Here is a 19,500-nt window from a genome sequence, read left to right on the forward strand (position 1 = left end):
ACTAAAATTTAAATTTTTAATCGTAAAGTTAAAATATATTTTAGGGTTTTTTTACGGTGCCTTACTTTTATATCGCTAAGAATATATATATATATAAATTTTATTTACAAATTATTTTTTCATTTATAAATATCGTAAGGCCTACTATTTGATTTGAGGTGGGATGTAGAGCGCACCTGTTAGCTGCACCTACACACTTTACAGCAATAACCGCAGGCAGGCAATCTCCGTCCATTTGATTTGGGGTCAACGCACGCACAGTAGCACCACTCGCACACACGTAAAGAAGTTCTTTTTTTATGCCTACGACAGTAGTGCAGGGTGCAGTGGCCAAAGGAAAGAATATCTATGGCCTGACTTTGGTGGAGAGCTCAGCCAAAGGATGCCTTCGGCATCATGGGTTACAGACTGAACATGATTTTATCGTAGGATTTATTTTAGCAGATGGGGAAATTTTTTTGGAAGGGTGTCACGTTAACGTTAACGCGTACGGCATATATTTAAAGTATTAAACATAGTTTAATTATAAAACAAATTTCAGATGCCTAGAAAACCGTAAGACGAATCTTTGAGTCTAATTAATCCGTCATTAACACATGTTGGTTACTGTAGCACTTATGGCTAATCATATACTAATTAGGCTCAAAAGATTCGTCTCACGATTTCCCCCATAATTGTATAATTAGTTTTAATGTTCATGTATATTTAGTGCTTTATTTAAATGTCTAAAGATTTGATGTGATGTTTTTGGGAAATTCTTTTGCGAACTAAACAAGGCATTAGTTCCTCCAAATTTCCTTAATCCGAAGAAGCCCTAAGGCCGCGTTTGTCCGTCCCTCTTAGATAACTTACCGGTTACCACTTTCTTTTTCCGCGCGCACGCTTTTCAAACTGCTAAATGATGTATTTTTTTAAAAAAAATTTCTATAGGAAAGTTGTTTTAAAAAATCATATTAATCTATTATATATTTTTAATAATTAATAATTAAATAATCATGTATTAATCTATTACTATATTTTCCACGCCGGGATAAGTTAAATCCAAACGAAAGCGCGGCCTAAGACGTATAACACAAGCATATAAAATGCCAGTTCGCACGTGATATTGATATGCTGGGAAAAGTTGGTTGGGCCAGAATACACAACAAAGTACAGATATAGTATGGAGGAAAAACAGTGTCAGAAGCCTCAAAGTGAAACATTCATTCATTGTCTTGCGGTAATTGGTACTGTTAGCTTCATATCGACCGTTCCAGAGGATCATAACCAAAATCATGCGATTAAAGAATGTATATAATTTATGTATGTCTAGATTTATTAGTATCTATATAAATCGTAATGAATGTAGACAATGTAGAAAGACTTACGTTACGAAATGGGAATGGGAGTAATTTTTTTTTCACCGAGACAGTGAAGACAGATCACATTACACACTGCTCATGCCACGATTTCTAGCTGCAAATTAGGGCTTAAAGGAGCTCGTGAGGATGCATCAGACTGACATAACAAAACACACATATGATGTTATTTTCCAATTCCTAGAAGAATCTCCTGGCAGGCTAGCAGCACAACGCTGCTCCAGCTGCGACTCTGCGAGTCCACCAAACGCGGAAGAGGGTGCTCAGACTTTATCAGAAGCATCCTCGTCTCCGCCTCCTGCTGCTGGTGATGGTGATGAGGCATGGTCTCCGAGCTCCTCACTGCCGCCAGCTTTTCAGCCAACCTTTGCTCAAGTGCCCTTTGACCCCTTTCTCTGCAGTGAACAAACAGTAGTCAAACAGCAGCCAGCAGGTTCTTGAGCCCCGTTTGCAATTTTTTTTTACGAAAACATCACATCGGGTATACATATTTAAAGTATTAAACGTCTAATTATAAAATAAATTATAGATTTCGCCGAAAAACCGTAATTTTTTTATATATATTAAAAAAGGTCACACAATTATTGCATTACTGTAATTTTTTTTAGTTTTTTCAGAGTCTTGTAAAGATGCAGTTCAATGAATGTAACATCATATGGTCAGCAATATGATGGTTCCAAACACGAAGTAGATAGGGTGAAAAGGAAAGCAGAATCCACACCTTCTCCGGTTTGCCTCAACAGAATATGAATCAGGTAACAGTCCATCCAGTGTCTGATCGTTGGCTTCAGATCTTTCAGATCGTCCACAAACAAGTGTATGGAACACAGATGCTATTGGGTCCAAAACTGGCCTGCATGTTTCAATAGATCAGAAAGAATATATCTTATGGAATGTAAAATATGCATTTATCCCCAAAATTCTCTTAAGAAGAAAATCCCTATGGACTTTTGAACTCAAATAGAGTGCTGGATTTATTTATTTCAATAAAATTTCATCCTGTATAGCTAGTTAAAAACGCTGAGTAATATATAAAAAATCCATGAAGAATTTTTTTAGAACTCTTCGCACAATCCCTGGTGCTAAGATGACAGAATGAAATCATGAATTCCTAGTAACTTCTGCCTTAGCTTGCCAGAGTGTTGGTTAGGTACTCACCAATCCTCTCCCGGGTTAATTTTCAATTCTTGAGCATTTTTGCTCGGCAAAAAAATTCTTGAGCATTTTTTTATAATTGTTGTGTAAGTACGGCTGGCTTTTCCCCATAAATAAAGTAAACCTGAACATTTTGATTACTTACAGGAATATTTGCGTGTTAGTCAACAAAACAAGTTTATTTCAAGGGGGACCCTATAATGTTTCAAATATTTGCATAAATACTGTGTGATTGCTTTGGACTTCAGCTGGTTTACAGAAACAGCACGTATTAAGATGAAAGATCCCAATGGAAAATCAGTACCTCAAAAATCCAGGGAAGAAGCTTGAGAATGAAAATTCATCACTTGGATCCCCCTTTAAGCCTGCCTCTAGCCTCTTTTGGAAGTAACGCAAGTAAATCCAGCTCATATAGATGCCAAATAATATGATTGAAATGTATGGCATTGATTCCTTCATGAAGAAGCTTACGGATACCGAAATAAGTGCAATAAGAGATGGAACCCACTGAGTAAACACAAAATGGAGGCGTCAGTTATCCCTCGAGGACAAGATTCAATGCCAAATTGGATTAATCTAACAATAGATGTGAACAAACCTTTGCCTTAATATTCAGCAAGAAAAGATTAATCTCCTGATCAGGTAAAATTTGCTTGATACCTACTAGAAATCCTGAAAGAACTCCATAGAACCCAGAAACAGGTGTGTAACTGCAGAATCAAATAATTTTTCATGGTCAAGATTCATTCATAGAGATCCTATATTGAGAAAAAAATCACATTTCATGCATTCTGAACACGCTAGATAACACTGGTTTCATCGTATCAATTATTGATCCTATCGGAAGGAAAAATGGAAGCTAGAATCATAATTTCAAATCAAGTGAGCTATACTCATTTCAAAGAACTTGAGCCTAGAGGAGCAGAGGAATCATGTATTTATTGGATCAATCTGCACACAAAAATCCTAAAAGCGAGAGCGCAGAGTTTGAAGGACATGAAGAGCCTGATTTGCAACTACCCAATTTTACTGGCAAGTCATTGCATAGATGTGCATTTACAGGTAGCTCTCCTGTTGTGTTATGTAGTACAAAACAATAGCAGTTACAAAGACACATGCTGAAGTTGAGAGATTGATAACAAAAATGAACTTCAGTAATTCCTTAGCACCCCACAAAGGCTCCAACACTTTTCCCAAAATAAGAAGACCAGATATGCTGACAATCACCTGTAAGTGCATCATCCGTGTCAGATAAGGCTGCAGTTGCACTAATGCAATAGGTAAAGTGTATAACTGTATATTAATGAGTGTCCAAGGTGAACAAGCCTAACAAAACTTAGGAAACAAAGCTAGAGAAAGATGGTCGAAGAATACAATATAAGAAGTCAGAATGCGTGCTATTGATGCACATCAATGGCAAAACCTACCCCGGGAATTGTTTGCTCAATATAACCTGAAGTTACAAGGTTCCAAGCAAATGGGATTGTCCTGTAAAAGATACACTTAATCATTCATTTGGAAACAGTCGCCTCGATCAATTGCAGCCATTTCACAAAATGGTAAAAAAAGGAAAATCTTAATAAGATCTATGCTGTGCATTGATATAATTATATTTCTCGTTGCATAAACTGAATAACAGAGTCAGTGAGCCATGGTCAGGTATTAAGAGATCAGTAACAAATGAACATTCTAATTTATATGAACCGCAAACGTGATGTAATCGTGGACATAGTTGCTCCTTCAAGATACATCTGAGTGGCAAGAAAATGCACTGAATACCAAATGCAGGACCAGAACGCAAAAATGTTTTAGATGCCTCTCATGAAAAAAAAAGGCCAATTAATCTTCTGGGGGTTTACGACGAAGGTTGGCACCTGGAGGGAATAAGCGCGAGGTAGGTGACAGTTGAAGGGAACAGCCGGATCACAACGTGGGCAAGGAACAGGATGGCGGCGAGGCCCTTGCACAGCTTGGTGAAGGATTTCCCGACCTGCATTATCGTCGCAAACGGTGAAACACTGTGAAAAAACTGCCCACGGCCAGTGATTTAGGAGCCAAAAATAAGAAAGGCTGATCATGAGGAGAGGCGAGTAGTTTCCGACGGCGGCGCGGGCAAAATCACGCGCTTCATTCCGCCGATCGGAAGGTGGCTCTAGAAGGGCACGCGGCCGATGGATCCCAGCGCAAGCGCAACGCGTGCGATCTCTCCGATCGACGACGCAGGCAGAGGGGACGGGGGTCAGCGAGATCGCGGGCGGTTGGAGAGGCGATCGATGCAGCGTGAATGTGCGCGAAGCGCGCGGGCGACCTACCGGTGGCGGAGCCGACGAAGCGGGGGCGCCCATCCCGTCTCCCGTCCCGCGGTGCGTGCGCGCGCCTCTCCTACCTCGGACTCTCGGACAACGGAAGAGACGGCCGCGCGCGGCGCCGGAGGCGGAGGAGGTCGAAGCCACGGCGGCGGCCGACGAGGTCGAGGTGCACTGCTAGCTACCGCCGGAGGCGGTGGCGGAGGTGGTGGGGTTTTATGGGTGGGTTTGGTTTCGCTTCGCCGACGAAACTTTTACGTTAGTGGCCTACTGGGACGAGACCTTCTAATCTGACGACGATGGGCCCCGTCGGGGATTCTGTCCGGTCCAAATCCAACTAAATACTGCACACTCTTGACTCTTTATACTCGGTTTTTATTACTTACTTATTTAAGGTTTTTAAATTACAAATACTGCGAACTTGGGAAACTACTTAGCCTCAGCTTTACGCATACGCTTATACTTATTTAGCAAAATTTAAAATTTAAAATTGAAATTAATTTTAGAATTTTCATCGTAGTTTATGTTTTAGTCTTTTCTTTTTAAAACGACAAGAACATGTATATAAATGTTTTAGCCAAGATTATTTTTTAGATTATTAATAAACCGTTTCGTTTATACTTAAAAGGCAAAAAATATGAGGCTGATGCATGTATAATACTCCTTTCGTTTTTAATTGACGTCGTTTATTTTCGGACCCTTTGTCCTATGAAAAAAATATAGTTTATTTTGTATTACAACGTATAACTGAATTGACCGGAGGGAGTAGTACAACAATTCACAACGTATAACTGAGTGTGGTTTCATTATTGTTTTGTAAATTTGCTTAAATGGGTCATTGATTTTGTATTATCTTTATTTCAGGTTATATGATTTTTATGACCATTCCAAAATTTATATAAATGCTAATTGATCTAGACACATCCTCCCCTGTTTTTATCTGACAGTATTAACTTTTAGATTTATCTTTGATCGTTCATCTTATTTAAAATGTTTATCTAAATAGTCATGCTTAAAGTTCCTTTAGTGATAAATTAAATTATAATAAAATTATATAAATTTTATAAATAAAACGAATATTAAAAATATATCTAAAAGTTAACACGTCAAATAAATAAAAACATAGAGAGTATAAATCCTATACACGGACGAATCGTAGGAGACAAATTAATCTTATCAAACACGTGTTACGTGGATTGTTTGTTACAACCTCTGGCATTCTGTATATTTTTTTCATTAAGACGAACACTCTTACAGTGGAGCAAACCCAACAGCTTATGCAAATATGATCCTCTATGTGGTTATTTGGATGATCATCTAAAAAAAGATTCCTCATATATATCACCTTGCAATTGATCCAAAAGATCATCCATAATACATCATACATATTTTATTCCATTAATATTTTACAACCACATATTTTCATGTTAATATTGCTCTCTTCTTGTGATTAGATGTTGAAATATGGACGAAGAAGAGAGAACATCTAAATTTTTGAATGACCTCTTTCTAATTTGGATGACCATCTATTTTTACATGATAGGATGTATGATCTGTTAGAGTCTGTTTTTCTCTTCATATCATGAATGACGTGATGCACGAGCTGCTGGTTTTGCTCTAACTTAGCGTAGTCTGTCAACACACCGTTTATATTAGCTATATGCCTCCTTGACACGTTTTATGTCTTCTCGTATTAGGCAAGAGTTAACTGAGAACCGAACGGACCAAAGAAAGGTCAGGTCAAACTCCATTCAGTGGTTTGGCCTGATTGGTACCATCCCATCTCAAATTATCCTAGCTATAGCTAAGCGCCCGACCTCGTTTCTTCCTTTATACTACTACTAGGGGCAGCGTTGGATACTGCAAGTTTTCATCTTTTTACTCGTTCGTTTTTATACATCCGTTTCCTAGAGTATTAAATAGTGTATTTTCTTAAAAAAATACATGAAAATTGCTTTAGAAGATGATATTAATCAAAATATCATGTTTTAAGCTAATTTTACATCTGTTTCATAATATAAGTTATTTTAGTATTGTTTATATTCATATGGATATATACCGATAAATCTAGACATATATTCAAACAATATATTTAAATATAGGTATAGCTAAAGGTCTTACCATGCATATGAAATAGAGTGAGTACTTAATTAATTATGTGCTAATGCTTTGATCCATTTTGCGTGTTTAGGAGATTTTTCCAGCGTAGAGAAACGAACACAGTTCTAGTATTTCCTTCCTCTGAAATCATGAGAGAAAGAAAGAAATCAATATACACATTATATAGGCAAAATTTGCTATAGGATATCGAAAAAACGTGTAATTAGTCTGTGGACACCGGAAGAGCACCACAAAAATATGGTAATTAGCTGGTAGACACTCCGCCCATTATTTTATTAATTTTAGAGTCAAAAATTTTAAAAATGACGAGATTGCCCTCGGTGGTCGGTTCGCCGCCACCCTCGCTGCAGCTGGGTCACCGCTGCCCCGTCTGCTCAGTCGCTCTGTAGACTAGGGTTCGGGTGTGGTGCGGCGCCGAGACCGACTGAGTCTGGTTCGACCGGACCCAGTCGACATAACGGGTTGGTCACCGAGAGCAATCTCGTCATTTTTACTCTAAAAATAATAAAATAATGAGCGGAGTGTCTACCAGCTAATTACCATATTTCTATGGTGCTCTGCAGCAAATTTATGATCTTACGGTGTCCACCGGCTAGTTACGCGTTTTTTCAATGCCCCGTAGCAAATTTTGCCCATTATATAAGAGCAAGTACGATAATGGACTACAAGCCAACTACAAACCTAAGTGAGCGAGAAAAAAAGTGAGTAGTGTTGGCTTCATGCAAGATATAGCTCAAGATATATGCATTAAATACTTAAGTGAGAGAAAGAGATATAACAAAATAAATATAACAAATTTATAGCTAATATATTGTACATGTTAGCTCCAATATTACTTTATAACTACTAGTAGTTGGCTCTACCATTAAGTGTCTATTCAGTTTAGAGAAAAATCAAAAGGATTTGGATTTCTAAGGATTAATTCCTATGGAAGCCATTTGATATGTACGAATCCAATATAGGAAAAGCAAAGAAAAAAAATTCTTTCCTACAAGTTGTAGAGGTAAAACATAAATCTTTTTATCCACTCAAATCTCTGCAAAATGTTTCTACTAGGCCTATTCAAACTCTGGGCTAGGTTAGGCTTTGGGCAGGGCTGGAAAAAGGCCGACCTAAAAACTCATGGTTGAGCCCAACAATCAATATAAAACAAAGCTTGCTCACGACTCGACCTCCAGCCTTTTTGGGCCAGGCCGAGCCTTTTCGGTCTTTTTCAGTTATTTTTGGGCTTTTAATAAATTTTATTTTTTATAGGTTTTTGTGCTTCAATATATAGGCCCGGACCTAGCTCGGTGGATGGTTTGGCCGGCAAGCGTCAGCCGAGCCCAATTTGAATATGCTTGTATGCATGGATTCATATTCACGATGAGCTGAGTCGAGAAAGCTAGTAAGTCGCGAGTTTTTCCCGCCCCAAGATATAGGGTTGGTAACGGGCGGGTCAGGATGGGGTTGGACTAGGGGTGGACAGAAAACTCGTGCCTCGTTAGCTTGTTCGACTCGTGACAAACTCGACTCGACTCGTTTTATTTTTTTAACGAGCCGAGCTAGCATTTTAGCTCGTTAGAGATAACGAGCTAGCTCGTGAGCTGCTCGCGAGCCTAACGAGCTAGACCAAAGACACGTGTGTTCATTGATTCCACCCCTAGAATACATATGTTCAGTACTTCGTAGGTTCACCATGTGATATGTTGGTTCAAACTTTAATATTTAGATACAATTTCATATGATTTTCATGTTTAAACTAAAAAGTTGCTTGTATAATCTATTGAAAAATTGTTTAGATTTACTTTTCATGCATGGTTCAACGAGTCATCTCGAGCTTTGTAACGATCCCAGCCGAGCTGGTTTTTTAGCTCGTTACGATAACGAGCCGATCCGAGCTAGCTTGTTACCCTAACGAGCCAGACCGAATCGAGCCAAGCTGGCTTGTTATCACCCCTAGGTTAAATGAAGAGATCGGGGGAAATCATCCCCCATCAGTGTCCTTGTTGGGCCTCAACCATCGACCTCAGTGTCCTTGTCGGGCCCCGACTCTTGACCGGGTGCCATTCTTGCGTGGAGACTGAGGCACCGCCTGCCCCCATTTGTCATGAGACCGAGCAATTACTCACCGCGGGAACAAAAAAACCCCTCAGTGTTGTAGCGACACATAAATCTAACTAGAGACTGGAGCGCGCCTTGGCGCGCTGCCTCAGCCTGTACACAACATATTTTGCTTAATAGGCTAAATGGACAGCGGTGTAGTAGATGCTTGGTGGTTGATTGTGATGGATCTATTTGCCGTTAGCTACAAGGATATCATTTTTAGCGCTGGTGGGATCGCTAGTTCAATTTGCTTTCTTTGTGGGGGTGGATGTTAGTTGCCATTGGTGAAACTTTTCTGATATAAGCACTTCATGATGTGGTTGATGTAGGTTGATCAAGAGGGAAGAGCTGAGTTACATGCAGATAATTGGAGGTTGATTGTATTGAGATTATAAAAAAAGATCACTAAGTGACGGAATAAAACAAAACAATATGCTCATGTGTAAAAATATTACATTCTCATCGGCAAACACTATATTGACATGAATAGGAGGCTGATCAGTGCTTGCTTAGTGGGGAAATACTACAGAGAGCAAGTCAAACACCATCTACAAAATAAAAGCAAAAGGCGAGGAAAAATCTGGAGAAAGAATGCAACCTAAATAGCCAAACAAAGATATACGCACAAATGTTGTAGTACATTAATAATTGCATGGATCGGGTGATGCACTTATGCCCATGTTCACTCAAACAAAATACTTTGGGGATGTCCTCCTAAACTAAAAGTGAAAAACAATCCTTAGCAAACCCTGATTCTGGAATGGTTCCATATAAGTTTGATCAATATCGTTGTACAGATGCCTTGCATGGAATTTTTATTTACCAATGCCATTCTATGAAACTTTGAAAGGTGGGTAAGGGGAGCACCTGTATACATGTAAGTTGGCAATATAATTGATAACATAAATGCATGCATCTTCTCAACAGTTCAATTCATATGATGTATCTAAAGCAAAGAACTCTTCTTAATAGAATTGATGCATAATTGGATAGCGATTAGAATATATTTTTACTTTTGCAAATTGTCTTAAACGTACCAGGCTGAAGAAAGGCATGTTGCAAGAGGAATAGAATTTGTTCTTCAGCTTGTGACATTTTCCTAAAATACATCCAAACAGAGGAATTAGTCATGAGAAGAAGAGTAGAAGCACTGTGTTTTTGTGGAAATAAAAACGATATATGTAAATGTATATATGAATGTTTAAAACCCAGATAGCTAGCTTTGTGCAGCTATTTAATAGGCTAACATCCAATTTCCATGGATGCGTGATATTTGTTCCATGAAAATTTTGATTTAACTGAAGCCAAATCTTCATTTCACATGTTAATTGTCTATGGAAATTTAAGAACTGATGTATCTAGGTATAACAAAAATTAAGAAGTATACAAAAATGCATATGTTCATATGTACAGATAAACATGTTGCATGTATGCATCAGGACTGCTTGTTCAAACATTTAAATAACATATTCATGACCAATTTATTAGGTAGCAGTTTGTATACAACACACGTGTCTTCGTTCTCCTATACCTGCACATATTGCCGATCATCTACAACACTGGTTATGTAATAAAGCAGAGCAGAACTGGAAACATTGCTTGAATTATATTAGCACACTTATAAAGGCAAGGATATAAAGCAGATAGTTCTTACATTAATAGAAACACTTCTATGGAAACATCAGACTTCATTTCATTCTTTGTTGCTTGCAGGATATTGGCATATTCTACAGATGAGCTGCTCTGGGCGGAAGAGCTGACGGTAGGACGCAGAGCGAACCTCATCGATGATAGTGGGCTCAATGTTGACACAGATGGCCCTAGGTACATGCTTGCCAGCACCTGTCTCACTGAACAAAGTGTTTAACGCATCGTGTGCGATGCCAACCGATGTATGATTGCACCCAGAGCAAACAACACAATGTTCAGAACTGTATTGATAATTCCTATCATTAGCCTATGCAGCAACAACTAAATTAGTCTGCCTACTAAAGTGGGCCACAACAAGCAGGAGAATATAATTACCATGAGCTCGGCCACACTGTCCTGACCGTGTCCTGTGGAGCAACATTTGCAACACCTTACGAAGTTCCATGTCAGGTATCACATAACAAAAATGCCTATCATTTTATCACCTAATCAACTTGTCTAAGAAAATAACCATACCACAATGTACTTGTTGCTAAAACGGTTCGATCTTTGGCTTCCTGCTTTTTGTCTCTTGATGTTGTTCACATTAACAAGTGTCTCTTCATCAAATTTGCCTCGTTCTTGAATTGATAGTTGATTAAAACGTTTCTCGCCATCATCTATGCTTCGTTTCACATCAGCCTGGAGAACAAATATATTAAAAAAAGGAGCTGATCAAAATCCAAATATATATGATGTGGCAACAAACGACTATTACATGATATAGTGCTTGCATATGGGGTGACTATTTTGCTTATAGATTATATGAAGAACACATACTGATACCAGTTTAAAAAATTAGCAAGTCTATGACTGTCATTATCATCCATACGTAAATGTATTATCTAACATTTATTTTTCACTTTCCGAGGAGCTACAGTAAAGTTGAATTACATTCTATTGAAGGACGATATAAGAATAAAATATCAAATTATCTCAGTAATAATCCATGGAAGGGAGAGGCATAAACTAATTAATATAAACTCAAGGACAAAGCATACATACCGATGAATAAGCTGAGTGCAGCAATCTGGATACCTAAGTAATGCCAATGTTGTCTCTACAAAACAGCAGAAAAGAAATCATATATAAGATGATTTCAAAGTAATAGTAAAAATCTTTAGAAAATAACATATGTTGGTAAGTTTTCAAAATGAATTGCAGTGTAATGTAGTCTATATACTTTGACTACATTATCAATAGAAGTTTTATTTCAGGATGTATAGCAGACAACAAGACAACTTGTAAAACAAAGCATTGTTTTCTTTGTTTTTCTTTTCCAGATTGCGCTAAAAAACCAAAAGCCCCTCATGGTATCATTCCATATGAAACTATGTCAATCGGAGTATCTCTCTGAACAAAGCAAGGTAAATAAACCCAGTCAATTGCTGAAACAATAAGAATCAAAATGAACAGAACAATTATGCCATTTCAAAATATCCATGCCATAAAATTACCTGCTAAAACAAAGCAGCATATATGACCTGCTAACTTTGATTTTATCAGTTAGCTCGTAGCTCAGCCCAGCTGGGGTAGATGTATCTGCCTTTTCAGCTATCTAATCAAGCTATTTCTGAAATGATCGGGCCATGCCCAGCAAGCCAACCTATAAACATAAGTATAGATTAGAAAGTGAAAAATGGAATCCTCTATTCACCTACAAAGAATCGAAAGAGAATTTGGTACCTCATAAAAGTAGCTCGCAGCCAAATAGCCTCAAATATCAATTCTGCTCAAGCATCGTAGTGTACCACAGTACCACACAATCAGTCTAGCAGACCATGTTCGATTACAATGCCACCCGATGCTAATCAAGAAGTGGATTAAGTATAAATGTATAATACTAATCAATCTAAGTATCTAAGTATGTAACAAAAATTTACATCTCTTCTTGCCTAATGTAAGAATGATAATGACGATCGACCCATTTTATTGCTGATGCAAATCCCTTGAAAAAAAAAATCTAAACTAAGAGAGAGGAAGAACCTGCAGGTTGAGAACGGTGGTCTTCTCCATCTCGGTGAGCACGCTACTGCCAGAAGAATCAGAGAGGAAACCAGTGAGGTAAAGGAGTGCAGCAAACCCCATGAGCACGAAAAAGAAGCTGGATCCACCAAACCCGATGGTGACCGCCTGGCCGATGGACAAGAACAACGAGGGCGAGTAGAAGGGCACGGTCGAGTACCCACCCCTCGGAGCCAACGAAGTGTACCCCGTACGACGGCGGCGACAACCGCGACGAGAACGCCGACCCGGCGACGTGGTCGCTCGAGGCTGCCAGCGCCGCGTCGCGGGGACCCCCTGCGGTGAGCAAAGCCCTAGTGAGGAGCAGCGGTAGTGTGCCGTGTGCGGTTCCAACCCGGCTAACAGAGCGGCTGACAGCGGCGACTGACGGCGGGACCAACCCGGGAGGAGGGCCACCGAGCAGCGGCAGCTGCGAGACGCGCGCAGAGGACGTAGAAGCCAAACAAGCAGAAGCTAGCAGCAAGCCAACCGGGCAGACCAAAAGGCCAAAAAAAGGCACTATTCATTTCTGACGTGGCATACCTCCGCGGCCGCGCAGCATGCGCCGCTTCTATATTTCTAATGGTTGATATTTGTGGAACTTTTGAATCCAACGACTGACACAATTCTTGTACTTTATATACTACCCAGTTCCAAATTACTTAGTTTGTGTTAAGTAAATCATGTATATTTTTGACCATTAATTTTCTAAAATTTCGTACAGTAAAGCATCTTTGGATGTATCTGTTATATTCACCATAAAAGTATTTTCATCATATATAATTTGTGTGTTGTTAAACTATACGAATCTGTAGAAATTGATGATACAAGATAAATATTTTGGCATAGAACAAATATGAACGACAAGTGATTTGGAACAGATAGTAGAAAAGGAAGGATTATTTGGCTCCAATCTTTTTGTAATTGTAACTGCTTCTAAACTAAAATTTGAATTTTTAAACTTAATTTTAGAATTAATTTTCTAACTAAAGTTTTACTTAAAAATTATTTTCCATTGCAAATAAGTTGTTTCGCCTTCTCTGCCAAAAAGAGAAACGATGAGAGCCTTGTTATACTGCGGTTCCTTCTTCATCAGACAACCATGGTTCTGCAAATGCTTTATCTGTTTTTTTATTTGTCATTTGTGACTTTTAGTTTATAAAAAGAATTATATAAGTATTGATTATCTTGTTATGATTTAATTTATTATTAAATAAACATTAAAAATAATTTATTTTTAAAGTATTTTAATTTATATAATTAAAATTAATTTAACCCGATGCACGTTAGTGCAATTGTTTAGTATTAATACGTTCTACGAGGACACCAGCTGCGCTCCGTACGTTGGGATGGTTAACTGCAAAGAATCTAATGGTAGTGTGTTGAGGTAGCTTTCAGATATTCTGCGAGCATATCAGAGCATCTCTAACGGTCTCTCCAAATCTTATTCTTTAAATGTCTATTTGGCAACTCTTCATTTTATTTTAACCACTTAATTTTGTTTTTTACTCTAACAATCTTTCCTTCCACAATCTCTATTTGGAGTCTATGACACCTAGACCCCACGTGTCATCCTTCTTTTCTCTCCCTTCCCCTCAATCTCTTTCTCCTATCTTTCCTTTTCTCTTTCCTTCTCTTTTCTTCCCTTTTCTTCCTAGGGCGGCAGATGGAGGCGGCGGCGGAGCCGGCGGCGTCCGTTCCCGGGGAGGCGGCGCAAGGAGGCAACAGGCGGCGCGGCGCGACGGCGTCCCTGCGCGCGGAGGCAGCACGGCGTGGATGGCACGGCCGGTGCGGCGGCACGGGGATTGGAGCGCTGTCTCACTCTCGCTGCCGGACAGGGCCACGGCGGCACCGGCTCGTCGCGGCGGAACTTGCGGGCGAAGGGGGCCTTGCTGGCGAGCATCCGGTCCCAGTCGCCGGCGGTGAGGTAGTACGGGTGCTGCATGGGCGGGTTGTCCTAGGAGATAAAGTGGAGGTCGTGGTTGATGGTGGTGTTCTTGCAGGCGTCGGCGTTGCAGGCGATGGTGTGGTGCGGCGACCGGCTTCGTGCTCCTCCCGTGCTTGCCGTGTGGGGATGGAGGAGATGGGCTGTGTGGGGCCCACTATTGGCCAGCCAAATAGAAAGGTCAAATTTGACCAGTGGAGGGAGGGTTTTGGCCAGCCGGCCGGTTGAAGAGGCTGTTGGAGCGTGTTTTTTGACTAGAATGGCTAAAATTTAATTTAGAGAGTGGGATGGGGCATTTGTTGAAGATGCTCTTACATGTCATTGCGGGTGTATGCCAAGCTTGCCAATTGGCAATTGCGATATTGTCATTTGTCACACACATATGCTAAGAGATATGGATCATCCGCACTGCCAATGAGTCTAATCACCGCACGTAAAATGAAGAAAACTGTTAGCACATGATTAATTGACTACTGATTTTTACAAACTTGACAAATCAATTAATCTAATTTTTTAAACAACTTTTATATAATTTTTTTAGAAAAAATACACTGTTTAACGGTTCGGGAAGCGTGCACCTGGAAAAAAAAAGTTTGGCTCATGTGCTGGCTGTAAACGCGCCCATAGTAAAGAAGCAAAAGAGAGACATTATAAAGAAGCAAAATGGTCATAAAAAAAGTCAAACAACATATTTAAAAATAAACAATAATGTATAACTATATATATATATTTAATAACTTAAAAACAAAGGCTAAAATAAACTATAATATAAAAACTTAAAGAGTGAAGTGCACCAGCAGTCTCTAAACTTACGTACATGTGCCATCTAGATTATTAAACTCTCAAAATGTTTTTTTGGGTCCCTAAACTTGTCTGTTGTGTCATATAGATCCAAACGGACTCCGACCGCTCCATCCGTTGACGTGGCATGCCACGTTAGAGCCTACGTGTTAGTGGGCCATATGGGTCCCACACGGTGACGTCGTCACCGTGTGGGACCCACATGTTCTCACCAACACGTAGGCGCCATTATAGCATGTCATATCAACGGATGGAGTGGGTCAGAGCCCGTTTAAACTTATATGACACACCAGACAAGTTCAGGGACCCAAACATACATTTTGAGAGTTCAGAGACCTAGATGACATATCCATACAAATTTAAGGATCGCTGATTTACTCTACTCAAACTTAAATTTAATTTTAACAACGAGGGGTGAAAGCCGTCGTCTTGTATACATACTCCGATATACTTGCTGGCCAGCTTCTGGAACACCTCGGCCGGGTGACGCTGACATGCAGGTGCCGGCCGGGGCCATCGGGATCAATGACAAGGCCGATCGTCCTCCCAAAACAGCGTGCGTGCATACAGATATGCATGCAGCCAAACGAACTCACGTCACTGCAGCCCTCATGCACACGTACGTCTGCCTTTCTAGAATACATACCTGATACATGCATGGATCAGCCAGTTGCTGCTCGATCCCAGTGGGTGTTTAGATAGGGCTAAACTTTTTAGCCTCATATCAAATCGAATGTTTGGACGTTAATTTAAAGTATTAAATATAGACTAATAAAAAGACTAATTTCATAAAGGAGAGCTAATTCGCGAGATAAATTTTTTGAGCCTAATTAGTCCATAATTAGCAGATTGTAGCATCACTTAGACTAATCATGGATTAATTAGGCTCATTAGATTCGTCTCGCGAATTAGTCCAAGATTATGGATGGGTTTTATTAATAGTATACATTTACTATTTTTTATAAAAAGTATCCAAACATCCGATGTGACTAGGGGCTAAAGTTTAGCCCCTAGAAACAAACCCCTCCTAGTCACTCCAAATCTCTCTACGGTTAACTAAGTTTATAGAAAAAATAATAGCAATATCTTCGATACAAAATAAACATATTGTAAAGATAATTTATCGGAGGAGGTAATATATAAAACCAACTTTAGTATCACAGGTGTTTTTATAATTAGGTTAAACTTAAATTTAAAGATATTTAATTTAGAACAAACTCAAAATAATTTATAATTATGTGAAACATCCTACCATATATGCACTCCACACGATACATGGCCGATGACAAGTACGCGAGCTATACCTCTGTCCCATAGAAAGTGTGGTTTTGCACGTCTTATTTAAAAAAAATTAAATTGATCATCATACAAGGAAAAACTAGGAATCACAAATTGGTCATCATATAAGTGCATTGCATGTTTAATGGTAGAGCTTATGAGCTCTATCTCAAGCCACGTCAACAACAAGAGTCTATTTTATAACGATACATACAAAGGTAGAGTCAAGTATGGTTTCTTTATTAATGTATAAAATATTTTTTTTATTATATTAGTTTCCTTTTTATACACTCTCATGCAAGAAAGTTTTCTTTAATAAATGCTAAGAGTCGACTCTAAGCCGTTGCCATGTATGACAATAGCTTTTCTCTCTCCTTCCCTCTCTTCCCTTCACGTCACCAAATTTACTTACGTGACGATTGAGAGAGTCAGCTAATAATCATCTTTGTATGTGCCCTAAGAGAAGATAGACTATTATGCATTAATTGTAGTGTAAAAGACCCTTTGGTTAACACACATGAAATGTTTACATGTGCCTACCCAATCAGCTTTGATGTGATTTATAAATTTCGATTATGCATGTATACATGCAGTTTGGGATTTGTGACTCTAGTTTTCCAATGCTAATTAAATAGATTCTTGGTCTTTGTATCGAGACCTTATATGATACTCAATTTGGAATGGAGAGAGTTTTATAAAATGATAAAATATGAATAATATTTTAAAATAAAACGAAAAGTCAAAATGTTAGACAAAAAAAAAAGCTACGAATGCACTTAAATCCAGATGGAAGTACTCCAGTAATTAGAGCATCTCCAACAGCAGGCTAAAAATTAGCTCCTAAAATCCTGGATTGGGGGCAAGCCAATAAATGTTGGGGTCAAAACCATCCCCATCTCTAACCGTGGCCCTATAATTGGTTCCTAAAATTTTTGAAATGGACTATGTTAATCTTTTGTCTCAATTAAAATCATTGGTATTATACTTCAGAGTAAAATGCTGGATATAATCATTCTGCTTTTTGTGCACAAAAAACTTTATGAGCTAGTATATATCTGTTATAATACTTTAGTGTGCTACGTCAATATATTTTTCAGATTGCAATCTACGCTGAGCTACATCATAGAACCCTATTTAGGTACATCAACTAGTGAAATCTATCAACCAGCCATGAAGATGACCGGGAGGAAGACGTCGGCAGCAGCCAACTGGGATGTTCCCAAGAGTGACGAATTGTTGTATTTGGAATCCTAGTAGAATGCTAAAATTTAGCTCAATAAGTGAATGTGCTTGGGGATACTAAAAGTTTAAGAGTGCTTTTAGACATTCGAAGGTTTTAGTCTCTAATACTAAAATTTAATTTTTGGGATTAATATTAGCCTTTTATTGAAGATGCTCTTAGCAGCAGCGAGATGCCGATGGCGGGGCGTTTGCTCGTCGTGTCCGCCCCACGGCTGATGCCAGCAGTGGACGCCGGGCTGCTACCGTCGACGTCAAGTTGGCCGGCCCTGCGCGATCTGGCAGCATCCCCAGCGTAGATATATGGACGTATCTAGAATCTAGATGATTTTTTACTTCAATTTATACAATATATAAAGTTATAATAGATAATGTAGAACCTACAAATCACATTCACTAGTCTTATCTCTCTCACAAGAGAGTAGAGACAATATATTTTAATGGAAAATTTACAACCCTACCATTGTAATTTTGCAAAGTCAGAAATATGTCACTAGTATCTCGATGACATATAGGGCCCACATAAATCAATAACACATGGGTCAGAATGATATATCTACGATTTCGTAAAATTATAATGACATCTTCGCAATTTTTCCTATTTAATTCATATACGTAGACTATACAGCTAAAGGTAACTTATAATATTTTATTTTCTAATACACCTTTCATAATGGTCAAGTAATCTTTATAAAGCTACAAAGACCACTTTTGACACGTGGATATCTTTATATGGCACTAGCTAAATATAAGGATGTGTTTGGTTCGTGAACGAGGTGGGTTGGGTTGGCTCTATCCTTAGATTGTAGGATGGGTTGGTTTCATTTTTCTGTTTGGTTGGATGGATGAGTTGGACCATGTTTTTTGTTTGGTGGAAGAGATGAGATGGGATGAGTTAGACTTGTTTTTTGTTCAGTTGAAGGGATGAGATGGGATAAATGTTACCTCTCATACCCAAAATAAAATATTAAATACTAGGATTAATATATGAATAATCTAAATTAAATATATATTTGTACCAGTAATATATTTTAAATAAATTTAATAAATAAAATGAATATCCCTCTGTGCATCGTAGTCGTCCTGGGACGAAGCCGTCCCACCATTTTGGTGGGATGGGTTGGACCTGGATCTTGGAGGAATATTCCTCTTCTGAGTCCAACTCATCCCACCCATCCACCAACCAAACACGGTCAGGGCCAACTCATCCCATCCCTGAAACCACACGCCTGTTAGCCTAAGATGATTATATATTCCAAAAATTTAAAACCCTATTATTGAGGCGGCATTTGTCGCGTATGATTGTGATTATTGTGTGGTGGACTTACGTTGAGCACACCAGGGCTCCCTCGGGTTTTAAGAAAAAAAAGGCAGAAGATTTAGATTTGGTCTATACGAGTGAAGTATATAAAAAACAAATGAAAACTTCATTTTCTTTATGGATTGAAAATGTTGTGTCAATTAATCAAAGATTTATCCCCAGAAAATAGTTGTCTGTACAGTGAGATTATATTGTTTT

The 19,500-nt window shown here is 38.8% G+C and overlaps 1 protein-coding gene and 1 pseudogene across 1 annotated transcript; both read right to left on the minus strand.

The window, feature by feature from the left end:
- Positions 1 to 1,222: 1,222 nt before the first annotated feature.
- LOC102705240 (rhomboid-like protein 19) lies at positions 1,223 to 5,095 on the minus strand. The gene is made up of 8 exons (XM_015835099.2): positions 4,826 to 5,095; positions 4,388 to 4,503; positions 3,941 to 4,001; positions 3,574 to 3,740; positions 3,112 to 3,223; positions 2,818 to 3,020; positions 2,080 to 2,211; positions 1,223 to 1,753 (listed from the first exon to the last, which is right to left on the minus strand). The coding sequence occupies exons 1-8, from the start codon at positions 4,856 to 4,858 to the stop codon at positions 1,525 to 1,527; spliced, it is 1,053 nt and encodes a 350-aa protein (XP_015690585.1). The 5' UTR covers positions 4,859 to 5,095; the 3' UTR covers positions 1,223 to 1,524.
- Positions 5,096 to 9,451: 4,356 nt separating this feature from the next.
- LOC102705519 lies at positions 9,452 to 14,663 on the minus strand (annotated as a pseudogene).
- Positions 14,664 to 19,500: the final 4,837 nt, after the last annotated feature.

The sequence above is a fragment of the Oryza brachyantha genome, chromosome 3 (assembly GCF_000231095.2).
Source record: "Oryza brachyantha chromosome 3, ObraRS2, whole genome shotgun sequence".
Classification (NCBI taxonomy): Eukaryota; Viridiplantae; Streptophyta; class Magnoliopsida; order Poales; family Poaceae; genus Oryza; species Oryza brachyantha.

Bases quoted from the DNA above. Each gene is read 5' to 3' on its own strand.
- LOC102705240 (XM_015835099.2), bottom strand. From the start codon at position 4,858: ATGGGCGCCCCCGCTTCGTCGGCTCCGCCACCG. The intron at 3,741-3,940 runs GTAGGTTTTGCC...ATGCACTTACAG, and splicing joins TTGAGCAAACAATTCCCGGG to GTGATTGTCAGCATATCTGG. The intron at 3,021-3,111 runs GTTTGTTCACAT...GTGTTTACTCAG, and splicing joins TGCTGAATATTAAGGCAAAG to TGGGTTCCATCTCTTATTGC.